The 27148-nt window shown below is 44.9% G+C and overlaps 1 protein-coding gene across 3 annotated transcripts in view; it reads right to left on the reverse strand.

Annotated features, from left to right (window-relative positions):
- Positions 1–3476: 3476 nt before the first annotated feature.
- Positions 3477–27148, reverse strand: part of ZHX2 (zinc fingers and homeoboxes 2) — a 54900-nt gene continuing 31228 nt past the window's right edge. For all 3 annotated transcript variants that reach the window (XM_083450523.1, XM_083450522.1, XM_083450524.1), the window contains exons 2-3: positions 6828–9391; positions 3477–4649 (exon numbers count right to left, since the gene is read on the reverse strand). In XM_083450523.1, coding sequence (XP_083306649.1) covers positions 6833–9232 — 2400 coding nt within the window. In that variant the 5' untranslated portion in view covers positions 9233–9391 and the 3' untranslated portion in view covers positions 3477–4649; positions 6828–6832. The remainder of the gene's footprint in view (positions 4650–6827; positions 9392–27148) is intronic.

Below are 27148 nucleotides of genomic sequence, written 5' to 3' on the forward strand. Positions count from 1 at the left end.
AGAGTCAAGCAGCTTCTTAACATTGCACTCTAGGCTTGCCTCTTCAGCAGTGGGAGCAGTTGTACCGAAACCAGAAAGCAAGAGTTTCAGCTGTGTATGCAGTTTTTTGCCCAAGGCTGCTTGTTCTCTTTTCATACTGTGTAAATTTTGAATGTTACCCCAACCCAGGTTCTAAAAACAGGATCTCATTGTGAATACTGTATTTTTTGCTCTATAAGACTCACTTTTCCCCTCCTAAAAAGTAAGGGGAAATGTGTGGGTGTCTTACGGAGCGAATACAGGCTGCACAGCTATCCCAGAAGCCAGAACAGTAAGAGGGATTGCTGCTTTCACTGCACAGCGATTCCTCTTGCTGTTCTGGCTTCTGGGATTCAGAATATTTTTTTTCTTGTTTTCCTCCTCCAAAAACTAGGTGCGTCTCGTGGTCTGGTGCATCTTAAAGAGCGAAAAATACGTTACTTCTAAGGATTGGGATTTTGTCTTCTCTGCATTCTAGGAGAAATTGGTCTCTGTATTGCTTGAGGTATTGTGGTTGGTCTGTAGAAAAAGCTGAGTTTCTCCCAAAGACCATTCTGTAGAACGGAACATTGGATTACAACCAAACTGAAATCCATGAACAGACATGACTAATTTGGGTCCATTAATTCTGATGAGTCTACTCTGAGTCAAATCTCATTGGCTACAACCCCATAGCTATACTGATCATAGAGCTAATCAACGCATCCATTTTAAGCCCGAGGTGCAGCCAACTTCATAATGTAGGTGGGAAATCGCAGCTCCGAATATGTTCTTATGTAGGAAGTACTCCATGAAGGGGATGAGGGAGTAAGAATAGCTTTCCATAGCTTTAATAATTGCTCCTTGGCAAGCTAGCATTCCAAAGCCAGGGATATTTTGGGGTCCTTGTGCAGGTGGAGGAATCCACTCATTCAGTTCTCCGCCTCTGTTGGAAATACTACTACTTCTGAATGGTGTAGCTTGGCTCTAATTTAAGAGATCTCTTACACTGTTTTAGCAGATTCATTCCCCCGATGCTGAATGGCATCTGACAATGGCATCAGGAGATCTGACAATCTTGTGTAGCCAACAAGGACCATTATTAAGCCTGCATTGCACAGCTTCTCACTTGAACCCTGGTAGCAGAAAGAGGAAATCAACACCCCTCACCTGCTTGCAGCGGTTGCTGAGGCTCAAAGAACCAAGCATGTTTTTAAAGGGAACCTGTAGCTTGGCTCTTAAGCCACGAGGATCGCTGTCCTACCAACCCAAGCTCCTAGTTCTGCAGGAAGCTGCTAGGTCATCCTGAACGGAGCAATGATTCCCACCCCTTTTACAAGTAGAAAACACACCAGAGGAGCAGAGAAGGGGGCAGATCCGGTGTCTGAAATTTATGTCTGCGCCATAATCTTAAAGCAAAAGTCAAATATTCAGGAAGGGCATACGGTACAGCAATTGTACCATGTTGCAGTGCATGCGAGAGGTGGCTTGGTTAGTGAACACCTAAGCCAGTGACATTCTCCTCCCCCAACCCCATGTTGATTTTTGCAGTGGTCTAGTCTCGTGGAGGAACAGTTCTTCTCAAAGCTGGATTTGGCTATCAGAATGTGTCCCTGCATCTCCCCACATGGGGAACACAGCAGGAAGACTTCTAGCCTGCCTTCTCACTAGCATGTTAGCCGTCCACATGCAACTGGTGCATATCCAAGCCTGGTGTCCATCCTAGATCAATACCATGTGCCTTTCCTGGATGTTAAAAGCTCACTTTTGGGCACTTCGCACTACTTTGGTTTTTGTTCACCCGAAGCACTTTCCCCTTCCCTCTCTCAAACTGCCACTGGCAGCTTCTGTTATGAAATGAGTACTTCTTTTTGTAGATAATTTCTCTTTTTGTAACCATTTTTTTTTTTGGTTCTTGGCAAAGTTTTAAATTAAAGATGTAAAACTCTAGAAACCTGTCTGACACTGAATTTGTTTCTGCTTTGCATGCCTTTGACTTCACTGTGCAACCTCAAGAGAGCTTTGTAGGTGCTCCCCCAGCCGTAAATTGAATACTGCTGTTCTCACAAAGCGGTAAAAATTCCCCACAGGGCAGTAGATTATTATTGCTGACTTCTCAGGGAGCTCTTCCTACATTGTGTCTTGGTCAACCTTGCAAAACATCCTATGTAGCAGAGTAGTAATATCGGGTCATTAAAAGATGCATTGTCTAAGGCCATCTATGAGCAATTCCGGCATTGCTCCATCTGTAAAGATAAAGGGACCCCTGACCATTAGGTCCAGTCGTGCCCGACTCAGGGGTTGCGGCGCCGAGGGAGCCAGCGTACAGCTTCCGGGTCATGTGGCCAGCATGACTAAGCTGCTTCTGGTGAACCAGAGCAGCACATGGAAACGCTGTTTACCTTCCCACCGGAACGGTACTTATTTATCTACTTGCACTTTGATGTGCTTTCGGACTGCTAGGTTGGCAGGAGCAGGGAGTGAACAACGAGAGCTCACCCCGTTGCGGGGATTCGAACCGCTGACCTTCTGATCGGCAAGTCCTAGGCTCTGTGGTTTAACCCACAGCACCACCCGTGTCCCAGCTGTAGGCTGTGAGAAAAACCCTTCCTCGTGCCAAGCCTATGGATGAGAGGGCATGTGGCAGTATCCATAGAATTCCTTCCACAGGTGCAATGCAGCCTCCTTTTCTGTGCCCTCTCCCAATCCTGGGCGGGAGCAAAAGAAGGATGTACCTTCATATAGTAGGCTAGTATCTTCACATGCTCCTCTACCTTCCATTCAGGCAAGCAAGAAGCACCAGTGTTTAAGGAAATATTCTAACCAGGCACAGACTCTCAAGAGGGTGCAAAGCAGGGCAAGGGGAGAGTACATGACCCAGAGATAGGGCCAGACAGGAGTGGAAGCCTCCATTTGGCCCTTTGGCCTGAGGTTCCCCATCCACAATGCAAAACATGCCTGGGAAACTTCTGGCCTTGCCAGACCTCATCACCTGTCCAAGTGCCAGTCCGCACCCTAAATTTCACAATGCTTGCTGCATGCTGGGTGACGAAGTTGAGACCTCCCTGAATGCTAGACTGAGGGTGAAAATTGGTCCTTCCTCATTCATCATCCGATTAAGTGTTTGTGCACTTAAGGGTGTGTGTGTGTGTGTGTGTGTGTGTCTATTTTAAGGGTGTGGGCACATCCATTTTCCATCCCTGCCCATTTTCTCCCAAGGCAATGGAAGCCCGAGAGAGGGAAAAAAGGTTCTTCCCTCTGACTATAGAGAATGATAGCAGTGGAATTTCAGTGTCTCTGAATCCAGCTGGCAAAATAATGGCTGTGAATGACAATAGGCCTTGCTTCTTCCCGGAGAACTTTCTTTAAGCTGCCACTCAGCATTCAAGAGCAGGCATGCTATGCTGTATTTAAAGCTACTTAGCAGCGTGAGGAAGATGTTGCATTTAAAAGAAAGAAAGAGAGACAAGAGGAAAAGCTTACCAAAAACATTAAAGCCTTTGTTTTACTGAGTTACAACAAACAAGGAAAAAGTTAGAAAAGTGTTTTGTTTTAATTCAAACTCCCTAGCAATTAGATTTGTGCAGTGTATGTTGGGATAGGAAATGGATCTGTCTCTCCAAACCAAAGCAACTTCACCATTTGACCTGTACCCAATGTGACAGTTCGTCCCCTCTCTCAGCAGTTATTTGGAGAACAAAAGTGCATTCTGAGGACCTAGAAACAAAGGAAAGATGTAGTGGCTGAGGGTTCAAGAAACCACGTTGTGCACTAGAGCACCTAAGGCTGACAAAAATAAGTCTCTGTATTTGCACCAAACAAAGAATTGTGAGCAAGTTCGGTTATTAAGAAGCTTAAGCCCTCCATTGTAAAGTCTTTTTTTTTTTTTAAAGGATTGTACTACATGTAGTAGAAAAAGGTGCTTAGAACAAGCAAAGGCGTACTGTCAACAACTCTGGAGCTCCATAATCCAGATGTTTTGGCAAACGGTGAAATGCAGGATGCGTTAAAGAGATCGGCTGTCTCTCCCGGACAAATGTTTTTGCTGCTTTTCCTGCATGCAGAGGAACAAAAGGGAGCCAACGGCAAATAAAAGGCTCTTGAGAAAGTCACAACGAGCAGCTAGCCCTAGACTGAACAGGTAAAAATGTGTTGAGGTGGGTAAACTCTCTCTGCGAAAATAGAAACACATCTTTAGAAACATTTGCAGGAGGCCAAAAAGGTTTCCAAGTCGTCATGGATGTAGACGGAGCAGTAACTAATTTTCAAGAAAACCGATAAGCCAAATCGCGACCTCGAGATGGCAACGAGAATCCACAGCGTACGCACCAGCCAGGAAAGGCAGCGAGACGACTCCACGTTGTAAATGGGAAGTTACAATGGGAGGCAAGCAAGTTGGACGCTGCGGGGAAAAACCTATGTACAAGGGCCCTTGTTGGAAAAGTCCCCTGGTGGAAATCTGGCACTGTGAGATCTGTAGCAATGCTCCACAGGACTGTCCTTTCTCCACCGCAACTGTACCCACGTGCTTTGAACCGGGAGGCGAAACCCGTCGGATTTCCCTGCTTCCGAAGATCCTGCTTGCTCCCAGGGTCAGTGACGGCGTCCTCCCAAAGAATGGAAAGATAGGTCTAGAAAGCTGAATGATATGCCTAAGACAGATAAACAAACGAGTGCACGGAATACGGTTATTATTTTGCAAAACGGAACATAGTTTGCACACCAGCAACAACCCTCCTTTGTGCTTTTTGGCTGTGGGGCACTAACTCAGGTGCATGAAATTCAATGGGTCGTCTTACCTGGATTGAAACAAATATAGCTGTGTGTGTAGGGGAAGGCTCTGGAGTGGCTGGATTCATTTAGACATGCCCATAATTTTATTTATTTTTGCAGGGGAGGGTGTATGCCAGCCCTGGAAGTGCCATACTTAATTTCCCCTTGCACCAAGACCAGTGGTAAGGATTTAAAAACAAACAAACAAGGGCTGGAGCCCATAAAAAGCTTCCGTAAAAAGAAGTCGTCCCAGCTCATCTTCATTCTCCCTTACTGAGTTGCTCTGCCTGGCTGCAAATCTACACACACTTACCTGGGAATTAAATCCCTGTTGGACTCGGCAAGGCTTATTTCTGAGCAAGCTTGCAGAGGAGTGTACAGTACACACTCGGGTTGCGAACGTGATCCATGTGGGAGGCACGTTCGCAACCCGCAGTGTCGCGTCTGTGCACGTCTGGGTTGCAATTTGGTGCACCTGCAAAGAACAATTTAGTGCTTCTGCGCATACGCGACTGCCGAAACCCAGAAGTAACCCGTTCCGGTACTTCCGGGTTTCGGCATGTCCGTAACCTGAAAAAGCACAACCTGAAGCGTCTGTAACCCGAGGTATGACTGCATTTGTAAGAGACAGCATCTCTTCTCGCCCCCAGTAAGTTACCTGGATGCCAAATGCTTGCCAAAGGATAGACCTGCGCAACACACCTGGCATATTGCATGTGATCCGCACCCGTCACCTCTTATTCACTGCATTCTGTGCTTGCCTTATTAAGCCATACTGTGCCCACCTGGGCACAGAAAACTCCCAATTTTACTAACAGAAATAGTAAGGAGAATGCTGAAGCTAACCAAATTAATTTTTCAGATTTCTGTCTGGTACTAAGCAGCCCTTTTACAGGGCTCCACTGTGTGCAGTTCCTGTGGCAACTGCGTTAAGATACCCTACAATCAAAAAGAAATCTTTAGTACCTGACCCCAGCTTACAAACAATACAATATTTTCAATAGCAAACCTGCTGACTTTAAGTGTTAACAATTCTTTGCTGGATGGTGTCCCGAAAGCATGATGAGACCATGTTAATAAGCATGTCAGAGTTTGTATGTTTTTCCCACTAGAGGGCCTAAGCTTGCGTTTTCAGCAATGAGGAGTATTTAAAAAGGCACTAAGCCAGGGGCAGATAAATGAAATCAAAATACACACAGAGAGATTTGGGAGACTCCTTGGATTATGATTAATCAGTTCAGGTGGATTTGAAAAGCAGAGGCTGCTGTCTCCTAAGCATATAAAACAGGTCAATATTTTTCTCGATTCCAATCTAGAGCCAAATACATGGCGGCGTTTGAAATTTGCCAGGCGTGTTGACATCACATGCGTGAGCATCACTTTTCCCTCCCTAAGTTGGGCAGAAGCTTCCTGGGCTTTGGAAAAGAGGTGCCAGGCCTCTGACAAGATGCTGCAGCCCTCCTGCCTCCCTCCCAAAGCAGGACAGGCTTTGGGGAGGTGGCGGAAGGGCTCTTGGACCCCGTTGAAGCATCACGCAGAAGCTTCCCAGGCTTTCGGAAGGAGGTGCCAAACTTTAATACTTTAATACAGTGGTACCTCTGGTTGCGAACGGGATCCATTCCGGAGGCCCGTTCGCAACATGAAAGGAACGCAACCCGCAGCGGCGCATCTGTGCGTGCGTGGGTTGCAATCCGCTGCGCATGACGTCATTTTCTGCGTCTGCGCATGCACGAGTGGCGAAACCCGGAAGTAACCCTTTCCAGTACTTCATAACATGAAGGAAACGTAGCAAGAGATATGACTGTACTCTAATTTACCAGGAACATTTTGGGGGCAAGCCCAGTTCCCCATGTCCACTGACTGCACACCACTGTCTGCAAGTGTGTTGATGTTCCTCTAACACTTCAGAGCAGATTTGGGAACTGTGCGGGGTGGGGAGGAGGAAGTCCCGCTGCACAAGTGGAAGCTGCTATAGCTGGATGCAACCCTTGAATTAGAACGCTGAGCCAAGGAGGACCATGGCCAGTGTTAGGTCAACAAACAATCCCCATTATTACCTGTCTTAGGTGTGAGAGGTATCGCCAGGTATACTTTCAGAATCAAAACCTGCTTTGCTTCCCGGCGCTGCTTGACCCCAGCTGTCCATACAGTCCGAAGCGTCATCGTCATCGTCGATGGTGACTTCCACCCAACTCACATTTCCCTTGTTCTCGTTATTGCCTTGACTACCTCGGTCACTGCATTCAGATTTCTCCATGCCCTCTATGTCCTGCTTCTCTGGCTTCAGATGCTCTTTACTGGGTTGCTGAACCCCCTCGCTACTGCTACTCGCTGTCTCGGTGGCTGCTGGTCCTTTTGCCTCATCATATCCATCGACGGCATACTGCTGCTGGTATTGGTCCAGCCATTTTAGCGTCCCGGTTCGTAGGCAGCTCCTGTTCTCTTTGAACCAACGCACTATTTCAGTCCTCGTGAGCCCCGTCTGAGCCGCCAACTCGTCATACTCCTGTGGAGTCGGCCACTGCGTCCTTGCAAATGTGCTCTTCAACAAGTGCGCCTGCTCTTGGCTACTTGAGGCAAATGCAGTCGAGCACCTGGACAAAGAGGTCTGTGCCTGGGAGACGTCAAACTGCTCTGTCGGACCGATGGCACCGTTGGAAGCCCCTTCCTCCTTATTCTTTACGCTCGGCCCCATCGAGTCCAAGACGGCTTGTTCCATATTATCCCTGAGCTTTCTGCGCTCGGAGAACCAGGCCTCAACCTCTCGACTAGTCATGCAGGCTTCGTTTCGGAGCCTTTCCAACTCGCTTTGGGTTGGAAAAGAACTCCTGATAAAGCTTTCTTCCAGGACCGCCAGCTGTTCTCTGGATTTTCCTTTGAACTTCTGGAAAGCGAAGTCTGGGTATGGATTATAGTTCCGCGCCTGCCTTGCAGCCACAAGAGCCACCTGGTCCTTGGCTAGCGACTCGCTCGTGATGTGGACAATCCCTCGCTGGCTCCGGTATCGGTGGTCACTGAACCATTTCTTGATCTCGCTTCGGGAGAGGCCCGTGACTTCTATCAGCCTGTACACTTCCGCGTTATCGGGGAACTGGCTGACAATAAAACTCGCCTTCAGGGCTGCTATTTGCTCCTTAGTCTTCTTGCGATCATTCGCCAGCAGCGCAGGAGACAAGGGCCCTGCGGTCGTGCTCGTCGGAGCAGCAGGGGCGATCTGTTTGGACAAGACCTCCGCGGCGACGACGTGCGGGCGCTTGACTTCCGGGACCGCCTTCTGGGCCTGCATGCTCCGTTTCTGCCCTTGGTTGGCCGCCACGGCAAGGGCAATGGGGGAAACATTGGACCCGTTTGAGACTTGCGTCAAAACCAGGCCGGTCTGGCTAAGTATCTGGCAAGGCACAGCTGTCTGAATCATCGGCTGCGGCATTTTTGCAGCGGCGACGTGAGCGGGCAGAACGGCAATGGTCTGGGCCGCGGGTTGGATAGTGCCGTTGAACATCTTCTTCCTTGCCTCCTCCACCTCTTCTGGAGACCAGCTGATGCCGTGCTTCAGACGCTGGGTGGCAAACCAAATCCGGATCTGCTCCTCAGGGTGCTTGGAAGCGGCCGTCAACCACGACAACTCCGCCTGCGTTGGGTACGGAAACTTGTTGAAGGAGCTGATCATGGTTGTGTTGGTGTCCAGTGCGGAATTGTATTTGGTACTGTTCAGCGGCACGGGGACTTTGGGAACCAGGCTGATGTTTGGCGGGAGCTGCACAGAGGGCATCACATGGGCCAGGATATCGTGGAGGAGCTCTGCTCCGTTAATGCATGTGATAGGCTCTGTGGCCTCCGTAATCAGGTGAGGGATCCCATCCAGGTGGTTCTCCAAAGAAACTTTCCTGGCTTCGACTTTAGGCTTCCCAACGTTAATCGCTGGGGTGGTCTTGCTTGTACCACTAGGCCCGACAGGAACCACCTCGATTTCAGGGGTTTCCACGGCAACTGAGCTGCTCGCCGCCTCAATCGACTGCTCTAGGACGGTCTGGTTGTTGAGCTTGATCAACTTGAGCTTGAAATTGCTCTCTCCCGGGTGGAGTTTGGCGTTGTGTTCGGATAAGGAATCGTACTTTTTGGTTGTGAAGTTGCACTCGGCGCACACGTACAGGGGGTTGAGGATGACGTTGGGGTGCTGGGTGTCTATGTGCTCCGTGAACTCGTTGAGATTCTGCGTGGAATAGGGGCAGTACTTACATTCGTAGCCTCCGAGGGGTTTCCTGGCCGGGTTGGCCGGGGAGGATTTCCCTTCGATCACCTCACAGTCGTTTTCGCAGCTCTCCTTACCGGCCACCAAACCATTGCTCGCATCCTGCTCTGGAGTGCCGGTTGCTTCCCTTCCCACACTACAGTCCTTGACAGCTTCCTCAGCCTCAGGTGCTCGAACCATACATGGAGTGGTCGATTTCCTTTTGCTAGCCATGGCAGCTGGGCAACTGTCCTTGGCAAGAGCAGCTTCTTCTCCCAGGCAAGGTGCTCTCCGAGATGGCTTATTGTGTGATGTTGTCCAGGATGTGTGTCCTAAAGAATTCTAGCCATGGCCTTCAGCTCTGGCCACCACAGCAATCGGGCTGCATGGCACCTGCAAGACAAGACGTGCGCTGTTAATAATAAATAATGATAAATTTTATTTATACCCTGCGCTTCCCAGTTCAGAAAATCGGGCTCAGGGCAGCTAACAACAAATTTAAAACAATTGATGCAACAAAAAACAGCATAAAATACGGTATAAAACACATCATCTTAAATGCATGCTTTTAGTGTCGTGGAATTCTACTCAATATTGATCCAGAGTAGATTCTAATGTATAGTTAGCAGAGTAAAGACTTGAACCATGTTGCAGGATTCCCCAAAAATAGACCAGAGGCAAATAATATTTCACCCAGCAGAGCTTTACTGCTACTTGAAGGCAAATGAGCCTAATGGTCACAAATCCAATACATTCAGGATTGGCACGGTCCATAATGCAGCAGACTTAACTTAAACTTAACACAACTTATAGTAAGTCTAAACCTTAACCCTAAGCATACTATGTACAGAACACCACAGAGATAGAGAAAGTGAAACCCAGGCTCCTTCTAGGCCTTCTTTTATAGGCAGCATGACCTTGACAGAAAGAGAACCAGTTTAAACCAGCTGTACTCAGCTTCTCTGAAGGAATAACCCAAATATCATGAACCTTCTGCTTGTTTCTTTCACACAGCGAAGCTTCCAGAAACTTCCAGAACCCTCTTGAATAGGAAAGATCTCTACACATCAGATCAATACTTTCTGCACCAATAAATGCAAACTGACATTTAGTTCCTATGCAAGTGCATACAAATCTAATAAACTGGATTAACTCAATTATTTGCCAGCTAAAATTTTGTTGGAATGGATGTCAGTAACCTAAAGAAATATACTCTAGTTTGGATACAATCTAGAAACGGTGATTTGTTCAAAACTCTTCCCCAAGGAAAGCCGGCCCCGAACCCTGTGTCATTAAAAAACTTTTATTACAGAGGATCAACCATTCATGCTTAAACATTGGCTATTTATTGGAAACGTTTCTCATTTTAGGACACAAAAATGCAAGTGAAGTGCCCACTGAACATTATGTAAGCACAAGTATTTCAGCTTGCACATGAGAATTTTTGCTCTCCCCTCTTCCCATGCATGCCCCGGGTCCTGCCCAAATCTCCAATCTTCAATCCCAAGCATAATAAGAAAGGAATAAATTACCTCTTTGCGTGTTAAAATCAAGTTAAGCAAACCTGCTTTGCACCTATCACCATTCTTAAAATTATCTTTCTTACAAAATTCCTACCATTATGTACAGTTGTGTTAAGTTGTGGGTGAACATATCAGACGACACAGCGATTCTTCAAACAGCTCTTGTTTATCCACAGGCCAGAACAGAAAGGAGCTGAAGGGTTCAGCCAGCCTGCTTATATAGAGCTCAACTACAAGGCAACAGTAACAACTTTCTGTAACTATCCAATCACTGAATGTCACTTGCAATTCCTTATCTGCATCTGTGGACCTGAGTGAAAACTATCTACAGTATCCCCCTGCTGGCCCAGGGTGAGAACTTCAGTACATAACAGGTTGCTAGCATATTCAAATCAAATTAATGAAAAAGGGGGTATTTCCCTTCTCTTGGCTCAGACTGCGTTAAATAAGCTCATTTAGTTAAACGTCTTTTATGCTAGCTAAGTAAATAGACTTAAAGTGGTTTTTAATGCTGCTCTTCTGGATCATAGATCCTGCCAAACTCGCTTACAGTAAAAGGACTGCAATAGAACAACAAAAACAAGAGTTAAAACTCTATACATAATTTAGTCGATTAACTAGACAAGTCAAGCAGATAAGAAAACCATATAAAAGCACCAACGGAGCCATCACCCTCATTTCTGGCACAGAATACCAGCCACTCCAGCTTATCTCAGCCAAGCACAATTGGAAAGGAAATTTATTTCAGGCTTGTCTTAAAGGAAGCAAGGAGTCAAACACAGCTTTGGGGGAAAGGAATTCTACTCTTTGCCCCTTACTGAAAATGTCTGCCTGGACACATGGTTATCTCATATTATAATCATCAATCTGACAAACTTTCACAAGTGCCACATCGTGTTTGTTCTGTACCTTCAAGTAATCATTGACCCTTCCGTGTGGCAGCAACTAAACTGCCTGTTTTTGCTGCACAATAAAACCATTATGTGTTTTTATATTATGTTGGAAGCTGCACAGAGTGACTGGGTCAGCCCAGTTGAATGTGTGGAGTATAATGAATAAACAACTATTATTATTATTATTATTACCCAGACAGGTATTTTAAATATGTCATATTATAGTATGTATTTTTAAATCTGCTGATTTTATTTCCAAAATGAAGCAGGGTGACTTGTTTGGGTTTCAGTTCTTTCTGTTGGTAGGCTAAGTTGTTTTAAACATCTGGTTTTGTTGGTACTTTTAATGTTTATTTTATATCAAACACTAAGATGTTTTGTTTCATTGTTTTGTTTTTTCATGGTAAATCTTTATTAGTTTTAAAATACAAATGTACAACGAAGGTAAGTATAGAAAAGTTAAATACTGAAAAAGAAACCATCAAGACATAAAAATAAAAAAAAAATGAAGAAAAGGGAAAAAATCAAGGATTTATACAAAATCATATCCATCAAATAAAAATTTCTGCATAAAACTTCCAATTGTCCTCATTATACTGTTTCTATTGTCATGGTTTTGTCGCACAGCTTTACTCTATATCCTTTTTCATTCATTCCACTAAAGTATTTGTTTCATTCCTTTTTGTTCACAAGTATCATTCAAGTTCTGCTAAGATGGTATTATTTTTACAATATAATCTTATATATTCCTTAAACATTTTCCATTCTCCATAAGTTTTCTGATTTAAAGCTCCCCTGACTAAGATGTTTTGATGCTTAACTGGTATACAAAGCCTGTTAAAGGTAAAGGTAAAGGGACCCCTGATCATTAGGTCCAGTCGTGGCCAACTCTGGGGTTGCGGCGCTCATCTTGCTTTATTGGCCGAGGGAGCTGGCGTACAGCTTCCGGGTCATGTGGCCAGCATGACTAAGCCGCTTCTGGAGAACCAGAGCAGTGCATGGAAATGCTGTTTACCTTCCCGCTGGAGCAGTACTTATTTATCTACTTGCACTTTGACGTGCTTTCGAACTGCTAGGTTGGCAGGAGCAAGGACTGAGCAACAGGAGCTCACCCCTTCGCAGGGATTCGAACCACCGACCTTCTGATCAGCAAGTCTTAGGCTCTGTGGTTTAACCCACAGTGCCACCCACGTCCCTTTTAAATAAATATAAATGAGTAAAACCAACATTTCCCATACTCTGGACACCCACCCTCCTCCCAATTTGTAACTGAGGGATGGTCGAGCAGCAGTCAATCAATGTACCACCATTTTGACACTTTCTGATAAAACCATATTCTTAGCTTAATGCGTTGGATCTAAAAGGTGATTTGCTTCTTGTGGTATTCTTTAGTTTCATTTATCACAGGGATCTAAAAAAATTTTTCTTTCTTAGGAGGCCACCAAAACATATCAAACGGTATCTGCCTGGCTGAGCTTCACTTTTATAGTGAGCTGTCTCCAAGGACAGTCCATTGGAGTTTAGCACAGCTGAAAGGTGGTTTTATTTACGGTATTTCAATTGTGCAAGGTGGTTAAGGGTTTTAACAACATAGCATGGTCAGCTACTACTTTGAAGTTAGCTGTCAAAAACCAATTCAGCAAAGATGATGATCAGATGATGTTTTAAGTAGTTTTCCTCAACGTACTAATCAGTGAGATAGAAATTGCTGCTTAAGAGAGAACAAGTCCTCAAGGAAAACTCCCCAACTCCTAGAAATAATTCTTTAAGGACGGTCCAGTGATTTCTTTACTTGCTTTTTTCAGCTTTGTGGAAACGTATTGAGAACTGTAATTGGTCAAAAAGTTCTGCACAGTAGCAGTTTTGGATTAATTAACTTTGCATATTAAAGAAACAAGATGTTTGCTACCTCCCTGGAGGAGCCCGGAGAGCTCAAAATAATTGGGCCACCTACGGAGTTCTCTCTTGTGCTGAGGGCTCCTGAGGAAATCCCCAAAAGGCTTTCTGCTGATGAGCGAAGCAATTCGCTGGAACTGCGTTCGTCAGACTTTTGTGGAAATGCATAAAAACGTAAAGGCACCCTGACCATTAGGTCCAGTTGTGACTGACTATGGGGTTGCTGCGCTCATCTCGCTTTACTGGCCAAGGGAGCCTGTGTACAGCTTCCACGTCATGTGGCCAGCATGACTAAGCCACTTCTGGCGAACCAGAGCAGTGCACAGAAACACTGTTTACCTTCCTGCTAGAGCGGTACCTATTTATCTACTTGCACTTTGACGTGTTTTTGAACTGCTAGGTTGGCAGGAGCAGGGACGCAGCAATGGGAGCATACCCCATCGCGGGGATTTGAACCGCCGACCTTCTGATCGGCAAGTCCTAGGCTCTGTGGTTTAACCCACAGCTCCACCGGCGTCCCGCTGTGGAAATGCATAAAGCTGTAGATATCCCAGGATCCGTTTCCACGACCGAATCCCCAAGGGAGCTGGCTTCAGGAACCCGTTGGCAGGCCAACTCTGCGCTACAAAGATGTCTGCAAATGTCACATGAAGGCTGGCAACCTCAGCCCTGCTGTGTGGGAATCCCTTGCAGATGATCACAGTGCCTGGAAACAACAGTCGTGATGGAGAACCCTGACCACTGGCCATGCCACCTACAGCTGATGGGAGCAGAGCCCAGCAACTTCTTGGAGGCTGCCTCTTCATACATTGAGACACAAATACGTTTCTCTACAGCTGCCAAGGAACTTTCCTTAGTAGAGCTGCAAAACAAAGGGATTTACCCCTCTGCATCCTTTCAGGCCTGGCTGGACTCCTGCTGGCAAGAGGAAGGGATAAATAGCGCACAAGGTCTTTATGGCCTCCGGAGATGTGCATTTCAAAGCATCACTAATCTGCCAGTGGATGTACAACCAAACTAGGCTTCTGACCTCCTCACCACAAACATATCCCTGCAAGGCCTACAGAAGTCCCAATGCCCAGATCATCACGGTGTCAAGCTTTGGGATACTGCAGTTGACATCTTATCAGGGCAAACGTATATCAAGATGGTAAAAAGGTGGCTCTTGCAAGCTGCCCTGAAGGCGCCAGTCAGTGCTGGCAGCAAGGATAAAGGGGCCGTATGCCAAATCCCCAGAAAATCACCTTATGGCTAGGGAGTGGCTGCCACATTTAATCCCAGAGCTCTTTGCAGGGGGTGCCAGTGAATATCAGAATATCAGCATTCTCTCTCTCTCTCTCTTTGAGATGGAAGCATCCTCTCAAGGCATCAAAGCCTGAGAAGGGCAGCTTCATCAGGAGAAAAAGAGCCTTTGCCACAGGGGAGGGCTGCACTTCTCTGGTTTCAAAGTCAGCCGCATAATGGGGCAAAGAAGGATGCCAGTTTATTAGCATGAGGCACCACACACTGCCTGCTGCTTGGCTTAACGATTTGTGAAAAAAAGACAAATGGAGGATCTGAGCTCCACCTGACTTTGAGAAGCAGGGCTTTTGTTTTTGGAGGGCATTAACAACAGCCTGGGCACGCGGGTGGCGCTGTGGGTAAAAGCCTCAGCGCCTAGGGCTTGCGGATCAAAAGGTCGGCAGTTCGAATCCCCGCGGCGGGGTGCGCTCCCGTTGTTCGGTCCCAGCGCCTGCCAACCTAGCAGTTCGAAAGCACTCCTAGGTGCAAGTAGATAAAAAGGGACCGTTTACTAGCGGGAAGGTAAACGGCATTTCCGTGTGCGGCTCTGCCTCGCCAGAGCAGCGATGTCACGCTGGCCACGTGACCCGGAAGTGTCTCTGGACAGCGCTGAGATGGGCGCACAACCCTAGAGTCTGTCAAGACTGGCCCGTACGGGCAGGGGTACCTTTATCTTTACCTTTAACAAGAGCCTGGAGGTGAAGCCACCCCATTTGAAATAAGTAGAACCTGAAGATGATGATGAAGAGGAAGAAGACTAAGAAGAGGAGGAAGATGAAGATGAAGAGTGAAGTTATAAAGCTGCTGTAAAGATTTTGTATCCAAAAGTCAATGATTTAACTAAGAATGTGAAGTCGAGTGCAGCTCATTGTTAGCTTCAGTATAAAAACTGTACAGAATTGTGTACAGGTAATGTGGTTGTAGGGAGACTGGTATTCTAATGTAAGTAGTAGCTGAATGCCACTACTGTTAGATTTTTAAAAGCTGATATTATCAAATGTTCAGGCATATTTAATTGTTCCTTAGATTCAGTGACAGCTTAATTTTGAGTTAAAAAAAATGGTAGTAAAATTGGTAGTCAACCTTGTCTTGTCTTGCATACTATTGCTATGTATTCCTTTTTTTAACAATTTTGTGATAAAATGATGTACATTAAAAAAACAACCAACCCCCCCCGCCCCCGAGGGCTGGTTAAAATGGCTACCTGCAGTAGTGCAAGAAGTATTATATTGTAGACCACCCTGTGATCTTCAGATGAAGGGTGGTATAAAAATTTATATAATAAATAATAATAATAATAATAATAATAATAATAATAATAATAATAATAATAATAATAATATTGCACTGTGGCTTTTACACAAGCCACACTAGTTACCAGTAATTATGACCCAGAAGGTACTTGGAGAAGTACCAATGATATATTTCTTTATAATTCATTAAATTAAGGCCTGGCTTTCCCAAATAAAGCTTCCTTTATTGGGGAATGGCTGCAGCTCAGTGGCACGGCACCATTTGCTGTGCACTCAGGAAGTCCCAGCTGCAGTCCTGGGCACCTCCAGATGAGAGCTGGAAGAGAAATGATGCCTGAAACATGGGAAAGCTGCTGCCCGTCAGGCGGGCCAATGGTCATTGGCATCTGTCCATCTCAAGAAACAATGGGGTCAGAGGCCAATGGTATTATGACTCTGTATAACACAGCTTCCTATCTTCCTAAAGATGCATGGGGACCGCCACTGATGTGCATCTTAAGGAAATTATTTATTATTATTATGAAATGGAGTGGAATACAATAACAGTCAGGGCACCTTGAGGTGGGGCTTTTGGGGCGAGAGGAAAAGGGGACACAAATAAGATATATCAATAAATATGGGATATATCAATAAACGCCAGCCTAAGCATACCGTGTCAACAGCATCCGGAAAACAATGAGCAAACTGTTACATACGCCATGTCCCCAGATTGTCAGTTTTTGTATTTCCGTGGGGCACTGAATAGACAGGCTCTGATGGATTGAACAGATGAGACCAATAGTGGGTCCAACAGTCAAGAAGGTGGTTTCTGCTATGGAGGGAAGTGGAGGGGCAGATGGGGCTCATCCACCTGGGAAGGCAGCCCATCTAGAGAAGGAGAACTCTTGACTCTAAACCTCTGCTGCCTTGTGGGATATCTTCAGGAGAAGAAAAGGCTAAGGAGTAAACCCTAAAGTGATTGGATAGCACCTTGTACACCTCCTTCCGGCAACTCCTGCAGCCAAGCTGGTGCCCGCCATCTTGTTCTGCTTTCCTTTGGACCACATCAGTGAGGCTGAAAGGGATTTTGTTGTTATCTGGGCAGCCCAGGACCCCCATACTGTTACACTGCCCAGGCTTATGCCCTGGGGAGGTCACATTGGTGCTGCTATTGCAGCAACTGGACTTCACCTCAGAGGCAGACCCCCATTGTCTCCTGAGACAGATGAATGCCAATAACAACTGAAAAGGTGAACTCAGGAGCGGGGAATCTGTGGCCTTTTAGATGGCATTGGCCAAAGGTCAGGGATAGTGGGAGCAGCAGTCCAGTAAAGTCTGTAGGGCCACAGGTGCCCCACCTGCTAGCAAAGATGGACATGCGTCACTTGACAGATGCAGCGTGACCTGTATGCCTGAAGTGAGCCGTTACAGATTAAACCAGGGGTCAGCAACCTTTTTCAGCCGTGGGCCGGTCCACCATCTCTCAGACCATGTGAGGGGCCAGACTATATTTTGAAAAAAATATATGAATAAATTCCTATGCCCCACAAATAACCCAGAGATGCATTTTAAATAAAAGCACACATTCTACTCATGTAAAAACACGCTGATTCCTGGATCGTCTGTGGGCCGGATTGAGAAGGTGATTGGGCCGCATCCGGCCCTGGGCCTTAGGTTGCCCACCCGTGGATTAAACGTTCAACAGAACTCTCACCAAACCTCTCACATCAAAGACAGTGCTTCCCAAAGGAGCAGGTTCAGACATTCAGTGCCGAGTCATCAGCTGATGAGTCACCAACCTTTGAAAATCATATCCAGCCGTATTTCAAAAAGGAATCCAAGGTGGCTTGTGAGTCACCAAGTGAAGAGCCATCAAGTGATCACGACGACTCACGATGCCTATATTACGTGCCGTATCTGAATTCCACTTGGCAGGAGACGACAAGTGGGAGAGGGCTGGATATCTGGTTACCCACTATGGGAATCAGGACATTGGATTAGACAGGTCTTTGGTCCGGTCCAGTAGGGCTTTTCTGATGTATGTTCAAATTTCACAGAACGAAATCCCTCTCAATCCTTGGGCTTTTTGAAATGGCAAGAAAAGCCACAGCACTCACGGTTTCCTCCTTTGCCATTTCCCACTCTGCTTCCACTATTTCACCACTTAACTTCCTTTACAGCATTACACAGCAAGGGGCAGGGACCTTGGGGCTCTGTAGACATTGCTGGACTACAGCTCCCATCATTCCTGACCACTGGCCATGCTGGCTGGGGCTGATGGAACCTGGCGTCCAACAGCATTTAGAGGATCACCCCTGATTTAGGATGAGCCAGTCCTCAGGTTGTTGCTCACAGCTCTTCAGCTACTTAAGAGTGACTGCCCCATTCAAATCCATCCCCTATGTAAGGCAATGGCCATGTGCACACTATGCATCTAAAGCATTCTCCCCTCCAAATAATCACGGGAACCGTAGTTTACCCTTAACAAAGCTCCATTTCCCAGCACCCTTAACAAACTACAGTTCCCAGGAATATTATTTTTGGGGAGGAGGGGAAATGTGCTTGAAATATATGGTGTGTATGCAGCCGATGTTGACTCCTTAAAGCAGGGGTCAGCAAACTTTTTCAGCAGGGGGCCGGTCCACTGTCCCTCAGACCTTGTGGGGGGCCGGACTATATTTTGAAAAATAATAATGAACAAATTCCTATTCCCCACAAATAACCCAGAGATGCATTTTTAAATAAAAGCACACATTCTACACATGTAAAAACACGCTGATTCCCGGACTGTCTGTGGGCCGGATTTAGAAGGCGATTGGGTCGGATCCGGCCCCCGGGCCTTAGTTTGCCTAGGTAAAGGTAAAGGGACCCCTGACCATTAGGTCCAGTCGTGGCTGACTCTGGGGTTGCGGCGCTCATCTCGCTTTATTGGCTGAGGGAGCCGGCGTACAGCTTCCGGGTCATGTGGCCAGAATGACTAAGCCACTTCTGGCGAACCAGAGCAACGCACGGAAATGCCGTTTACCTTCCCGCCGGAGCGGTACCTATTTATCTACTTGCAGTCTGACATGCTTTCGAACTGCTAGGTTGGCAGGAGCAGGGACTGAGCAGCGGGAGCTCACCCCGTCGCAGGGATTCGAACCGCCGACCTTCTGATCAGCAAGTCCCAGGCTCTGTGGTTTAACCCACAGCGCCACCCACGTCCCTTTAGTTTAGTCCCTTTAGTCCTTTAGTTTACCTACCCATGCCTTAAAGCTGCACATACTTTGGGTTGTGGCACAAACAGAGAGGGGCAGATATACCACCTGCATTTTTGTAATGAAATACGAGAGAAATTCTAACCAGAAGTTGATTATCAAGTTTCCAGCTCCTTGTCTCTGTAGATTAGTCGTAAGAAAAACTAGTACACTATTTCCTGAGTTCACTACAAACTTAGTGACACAGTTGTACAATACATTACAAACACACACAAAAACATTAAACTTGTACGCTAAGCTCATGAAGAAAGAATTCATTGATTCTACTTGCCTTTTTTTAAAAACTCTTGTCATTAAAGAGCAATAAATTATTCTGGTGCCCAACTCCCTGAACCTTTGTATTCAGATATAATGTCGTTTAGAGCACTTAATGGAAAGAGACAAAATAACTGTAAGACTAAGAGCATTTAAAAAAAAAATCTAAAAATTTTATTCACTTAATGTATCATCTTTAAGAGTCTGTAATAACACTTCAACATTTGTCAGCTGTTTACAAAGCAGTAAGAATCTCACTTCTCCCTGTGCTACACCCACATTATTTCAGATGTCATATTTCAGATGTACATCTGAACATCTTTGTTCCTTTTTGTATGTCCCAGTATATGTCTGAATTGGCAGAAAGCTTTCATGAAAGCACATTTTTCTCCCTGGCATCCAGCAGAATGAAAAAGCAAGTGTTAGATTTCAGAACACTTGCTTAAATCATACCTGTTGGAACAGCTTCAGTCCTTAGACAAAGGGGCTTAATACAGACCCTAATCTCAGAGGTAGGGAATGTTTTTCAGCAGTAAGGGCCACATCTTGAGGGCCATATACCAGTGGTGGCTGGGGCCGTGGCAAAAGTAAGACTCAGCAAGGCATGAATGAAAAGGGGCCTGAATGAACAGGCAAATTCAACTGAAATTCTACAATGTTAGAATCTCAGGTATATAAGCTAGGTGCCAAATGGCTCCTTAAACCAAGGTTGCAGTCGCAAAAACAAAATATATAGTTGCCATTTGGGGGTAAGCCAGCTCTAGTGTCTTATTTTTCAAATGATGGACTGACTGTGATTGATTCTCAGTTAAACATCTGGCCAGTTCAGATGACAACCTTGAGCTCGGTTAATGACTTTGAGAACTTAAAGAAGGAAAGTCACTTGGTCCAGGGAAAGTGCTCATAGATATTGGCCTATTCCAACCCCTTTTTCCTTAATGGCGACTGCTCCTGCTCAGGCTGCACAGAAAAAAGCACTTTGGTTCCAGAAATTCATTCCAATTGTGCAGATAAAATATAACTGACAGAATTCTACAGGATGGGGCGTTCGTGTGTGAAAACAGTCCAAACGCAATGCTCCCTGTTTAGGGAAGCTTTTAATGTTTAATAGACTATTGTATTTTAATATTCTGTTGGAAGCCACCCAGAATGGCTGGGGAAACCCAGTCAGATGGGCGGGGTATAAATAAATTATTATTATTATTATTATTATTATTATCATTATTATTATTATGTTCGGCGCCATCCTGGCAGCGAGACATCTGTACTTGGGTTGGCTGTAGGGTCGCACCTGAAGGAGCTTCTCCACCCGCCTTGTTCTGCCTGGACACTGAGGTCCAGTGCCAAGGGCCTTCTGGAGGTTCCCTCGCTGCAAGAAGCAAAGCTACAGGGAACCGGGCAGAGGGCCTTCTTGGTAGTGGCGCCCGCCTTGTGGAACGCCTTCCCACCAGAGGTCAAAGAGAAAAACAACTACCAGAATTTTATAAGACATCTGAAGGCAGTCCTGTTTAGGGAAGCTTTTAATGTTTGACGGACTTTTGCATTCTAATATTTTGTTGGAAGCCGCCCACAGTGGCTAGGGAAACCCAGCCAGATGGGCGAGTTATAAATAATAATAATAATAATAATAATAATAATAATGTACAGTGGTACCTTGTGTTACAGACGCTTCAGGTTACAGACTCTGCTAACCCAGAAATAGTACCTCGGGTTAAGAACTTTGCTTCAGGATGAGAACAGAAATTGTGCAGCGGCAGCACAGCGGCAGTGGGAGGCCCCATTAGCTAAAGTGGTACCTCAGGTTAAGAACAGTTTCAGGTTAAGAACGGACCTCCAGAACAAATTAAGTTCTTAACCTGAGGTACCACTGTAGCTGAAATCCAGATACAAAATGCACCTGGTGCCTGGCTAATTTTGAACATTGCCCATGTATACTCATATGGGCTGTCACATGAAGATGGAGCAAGCTTGTTTTCTCCTGCTATGGATTCAAGTTACAAGAAAGGAGATTCTGATTAAACTCAGGAAGAACTTTCTGAGTGTCAGAGCTGTTTGACAGTGGAGCGGACTCGCTTCAGAGGTTGTGGACTCTCCTTCATTGGAAGTTCTTAAGCAGAGGTTGGATGGCCACCTGTCATGGATGCTTTAGTTGAGATTCCTGCATTGCAGGGTCGTTGGTCTAGTTGACCCAACTCTATGATCATGAAGCACTTTACAGCAAGTAGATAGCAGCATTGGCCCATAACTTAAATTTCAAAGCCCCCATTTGGGCCTCAAAAGAACTTCTAATTCACGTAAATAAGGTCGAAATCCAACCAAGAACAATCTCAGGCCATAACCTGGTATGGGCATGGCTGAAAGGAGATGAGAAGAAAAGGAAGAAGATGGCAACTAAATGAGTCTGTTAAATGATGAAACTGTCCTACAAAAAGCAAAGTCGACACTAAAAGAATTCTTTGAAATTAACCTGAACCAAAACCACATGGGACGCGAGTAAAGCTGTTCTAAGAGGGTTCTTTATACAACAGAATGCATACCCAAAGAAAATCAGAGAGAAGAAAAAGGAGGAGATATGGGAAGAAATGAAAAAGAATTATTTAATAATCTGGATAGCGAACTAATTAAACAGAACATAAAAATGTTACAGACACAATTCTCAATGATTATAAATCAAGAGATTGAATGGAAAATCAAGTGGTTAAAACACAGGAGCTTCGAGTTTGCAAACAAGCCCGGCAAACTGCTAGCCTAGCAACTTAAGAGGAAACAAAATGAAAGAATCATAAACAAACTTAAATTTCAAAGCTGTACAAAAGTCACCATCTCCACCCAAGCAGGTGTAAAAATTGTGCTTAAAATAAAAATAAAAATCACATCACTGAGTTCAAATCTCTGCATGGTACAATGTAATGTTCTAAACCCATTTTTAAAAAAATCACCTTTTTTCTGACTGGCACTATTGGGGTAGGGGTAAGGATGGGATGGAGATCACATAAAACATAATGGGAAAGTCCTCTCCTGTTGCTAGTTGTACATATTTAAAGTTACATCTTGGCTTCATGTTAGCGATTTTGAATCATTAATCACTTTGGTAAAAGATGCTTTTTAAAAAATAAATATTTTATTGAATTTTACATAAAGAAAAAGATGGTAAAAGATGCTTTATAGGACAGGCTGGCTTTCACATTCTGAAACATTAACAGTACAAGACTTGTGGCAGCTGCTGGGTTTTTTACCTCGCACCATAAAATGGCACCTAACATGGAATCCCTGAGGTGAGCTGAATTGTGCCACTAAACCACTCAACTTTCTGGGCCCAAACAGCATGAGAGAGGCAGCGTGGAAGAGTGGCTAGTGTTGCAGTAGGACCTGGGAGATCAGGGTTTAAATCCCCCCTCTCAGCCTGCCCTACCTCACAGGACTGTTGTGAGGATGAAATGGGGAGGTAGAAAACTGTGTACCTTGCCTTCCTAGGAGGAAAAGTGGGATATAAATCATGATCAAATAAACAAACAGTTTGAAATCCAACATGATAAACCGCTCTCAAAAAACCAACAGCTGAGAGAGTCTGCAAAGCAACTCAAAAATGTCTGTTGACATTTTCTGTTGACAGCCCCCCTGTTCCAGCCTTTTTAATTCCCCCATGTTGAAAATACAGCGAAGGGGGGACTGTGAAGAAGTGTAGCCTTGTAGGAAAATATAAACAAAAGGATTTTCCCCCTGCATTTCAAGATCTTCCTCAATGCTGCATGCAACATGAACTTGGAATTCTGTTGTTTTTTAAATGACAAGCCTGCATTGGGCCAGCTAAATAGAGTTTTGGAAGGGAAAACCACAGGGGATATGCCTGCAAAAAAAACGAACTACTCACTTTTGCAGAGTGTGCTGAAAGGGCATCTCTCTTTGAAGAGAATGAGAAATTAATGATCTGCCAAAGAGCCCTGGTGGGAATGATAAAATCCGAAAGTAAAGCGCCAGAGAGTTGGCACTAATGAAGAAAAAGAGGCCTGCAAGCCTGACTGAATATGCTCAGGTTTTGCCTCAGAACGAGCACCTGTCTGTTCTGCTCCAAGGTTTTTCCTTATCTCAGTGGTTCTTCAACTTTTTCCTCTGGGCCACATTTTTTATGCCACACCAAATTGTTTTATTGATAAGAAATAGATGGGGGAACAAAAAGAAGCAACTCCCAGACCAAGGTGGATTTGATTTAAATCACAATTTAAATCACTAGTCAGTAAGACTTGATTGAAATCAAAAAATTTTACAGAAAGACTCATTCTTGCTGGTATAATCTTAATATTTACAACCAAATGAAGGTTTCATTTTTGGAATAATAAATTTTCAGAGTAGTTTTTACAGTTATATCAAAAATTACTGATTTGGTTATACATACAAATGATTATGAAATTGTTGTGAGGTTTAATAAGTTAACTGTTTACATTGGGCAACTTTTCTGCTGTACTTTGTTGGAAAGAGAAAAACAATATTTTCCTTAATAACAATTTAAACAATTTATTTAAGTAAAAGAATAACATTATAGCATATGTATCCATGTTTGTTAACTTGATGTGGTTAAACATATTTTTAATGGAAACAAACACATTATAGCATATGTATCCATGTTTGTTAACTGATGAGGTTAAACATTAAAAAAAAACAAAAAAAATCCTTAAGACTGAATTTTAGCACACATGAAAAACTTAAAACAAATCTTTATTTACTGATGAATAGTCTCTGGACTAGAATGTAACTTAAATAGAAAACGATCTTTAGAAAGATTTTCCTCCAAAAGCATTCTATTTTAAAAATCTGATTATTATTTTTTAAATCTTAAAAAATAATAATCGTTGATTTTTATCCACCCAGTCCCAGATGCTGCCTTCTACCAAGTCAAACCGTTGGCTCATCTAACACAGTTTTTTAAAAAATGGAAAGAGCTCTCCAGGATTTCAGACTGAGGTTTCTCCAAGCCCTACCTGAAGATGCTGAGATTCGAACCTGGGACCTTCTGAATGCAGGGTGGCAGAGGCTTTAGCCCTGAGCAACAACCCTTCCCTGACTCCTTGAACCCAAAGACAACATAATTCATGGGAGGATCTTTGATAGCAATACCTGGAGGACCACCACTGCAAGACATGAAAACACCTGTGATTTTGGCCCCATCACAGGAAACTGAGGAAAGGATGGTGGACGCGAACAGGAGGACACAGAGGATTTTAAACCAAAGAAAGGTGAACAAGGAGGACATTATTTCCTCTAGGCCCAAAGTGAGGAATCGTAAAGGCTTCTCACAAAAGGAATCTTGATGCCCCCTTGGCTCCTCAAGGTTGTTAAAAAGAAACGTTGAAATGAAGATGTCTAATAATAGTGCCTCTGATCGTCGTTTCCAAAAGGCGCAGCCCCCAAGCAGGAGGGAAGTGAAGGATGACACGAAGAAGAAGAAGAGACGATCTTTTAACTTGGCCTCCTGCTTTTGCTGCTGACCTCAGAGCGGCTCAAAGAGGGCTGCTCTCTGAAGACGCGCCACAGCAGGTCAATCTTTCTCAGTGGGCAAGCCAGAAGAAAATCACTGGCTTGTAATTGGGGCTTGCTAAAAAGAAGAAGGTAAAGGTGGGGAATTTGGGGATGAAAGACTCTTGGATCTGTATGTACCGCAGCGGCAAGCGCTTGAAAAAAATAAAATAAAATAGAGAGGAACAAAGAGCTGTTCCCCCTTTCCTTTTCAGAAAAAAAGATTGATGCAATTTCTGCACTTTTATCTACAGACTTTCATCAGCACCTCGGCATTGTTGCGGACCAGATGATACTTTTCCAATTTTCCTAATAAAATTATCCTAGCAGGGACCTTCGGTCTGTCTCCATCGCGTGACACCTGTATTTCTCTTCCTGCAAGGCCTACGCTAGGGTGTCCACGTGTCCTAATTTAAAGGAGACTGTTTTCAGTTTGCAAGGGTTGAAGAACCACGAGAAGGAATTGTGGAACTGGCCACAGTTTAGGACGTGCAAATCTGTGCGCTCTTTTTTTACAGATTCAAAACATTTCCTCCTTCACGTAAATGGCAGTCTCAGGCCTACTGACCAAATCCTTGAGCCTCTGTATTTAGTATAGGACCTGACCAGGTGGCCATGGGAAGCACAAATTTTGGCTGGCTACCAAGGCCAGCAAAAAATGCATATACAGTGGTACCTCAGGTTACATACGCTTCAGGTTACATACACTTCAGGTTACAGGCTCCGCTAACCCAGATATAGTACCTCGGGTTAAGAACTTTGCTTCAGGATGAGAACAGAAATCGTACAGCAGCAGCAGCGCAAGGCCCCATTAGCTAAAGTGGTGCTTCAGGTTAAGAACAGTTTCAGGTTAAGAATGGACCTCTGGAACAAGTTAAGTACGTAACCAGAGGTACCACTGTACCCCAATTGCAGGTTATGGGGGGGAAAAGATGTGTCAAAGACTCCCTGGCTGGACTCTGGTAGAATTAATATGGTGATGTCAATGAGATGTGACCACATTGTACCAATGAACATATGACTAGCCTCAATAATCCCTACCCTAAAAGGAGATTTATAATTATCTGTTCTCACAGCAATGTCAAAAGCTTTATTTGTTACAAGTTGCCATGAAGGCCGAAGTGCCAACGAGTCATTCGCCAGTCAGCAGATTCTCAATATGCCCCATTAATCTTGAGGAGAAGACTCTGGTGATGATGGGTCTTTGGGAGCGAGTCATTAGAGTCAGAAAACCCTTTTCCGGGATGTATCCAGCTATGTTTTACTCACAGTAAAGCCACTGAAATTAATGGATCTCAGGTAGTCATGCTCATAATTTCAATGAGTCTACTCTGAGGACGACGAGTGTTGCAACCCTATGATCTATAAAGTTTTGGAGTCTGCTGTTGGAAACAGAACATAGGGCCAAATGGACCTTGATTTAATTCAGCAAAACTGTTCTTATGATTCAGCACAGCTTGATGCGTGATTACCCTTAAGACAAGGGATGAAGATCTTGTAGCCTTCCTGGTGTTGGTGGGTTCTATCTCCCATTATGCCTGACCACTGGCCACGCTGGCTGGGTTTGGGAACCGACAGTCCCACTACATCCTGAAGGTCACGGGTTCTCCATCTCTGCTTTGTAACAGAACCATCATGGTCTCATACAACATAAACAGACATCCTTTAGACTTTACCTGGAAGCCATCCAAATCACAAAAGCTTCCGACTGTGTTTTCATTTGTTTTATGGCAAGAAGAAGGGAGCCTTTCTCAGTCTGAGAGCTGCATTCCCTTTCCTCTTGGCACAATAACAACATCATCACACGTGCAGGTTCTGCAAACAGACCTGGAAGAGATTTCAGGGACCCAACCCCTCGCACTGCGTTGCAATTCACAAAATGTTCAGTCTGTTAAGTGGTCTTATCAGGGATGAGAAATTCTTGGTGCTATAAATGATTGCTATACTGTAATTTTACTGGAGGTTAGGACCATGTAGGGACGCAGGTGGTGCTGTGGGTTAAACCACAGAGCCTAGGACTTGCTGATCAGAAGGTTGGTGGTTCGAATCCCTGCAACGGTGTGAGCCCCCATTGCTCAGACCCTGCTCCTGCCAACCTAGCAGTTCGAAAGCACATCAAAGTGCAAGTAGATAAATAGGTACCGCTCCAGCGGGAAGGTACCAGTAAACGGCGTTTCCGTGCGCTGCTCTGGTTCACCAGAAGCGGCTTAGTCATGCTGGCCACATGACCTGGAAGCTGTACGCCAGCTCCCTCGGCCAATAAAGCGAGATGAGCGCCGCAACCCCAGAGTCGGTCACAATT

This window comes from Podarcis tiliguerta (assembly GCF_965153285.1).
Source record: "Podarcis tiliguerta genome assembly, chromosome: 7".
NCBI classification, from domain to species: domain Eukaryota; kingdom Metazoa; phylum Chordata; class Lepidosauria; order Squamata; family Lacertidae; genus Podarcis; species Podarcis tiliguerta.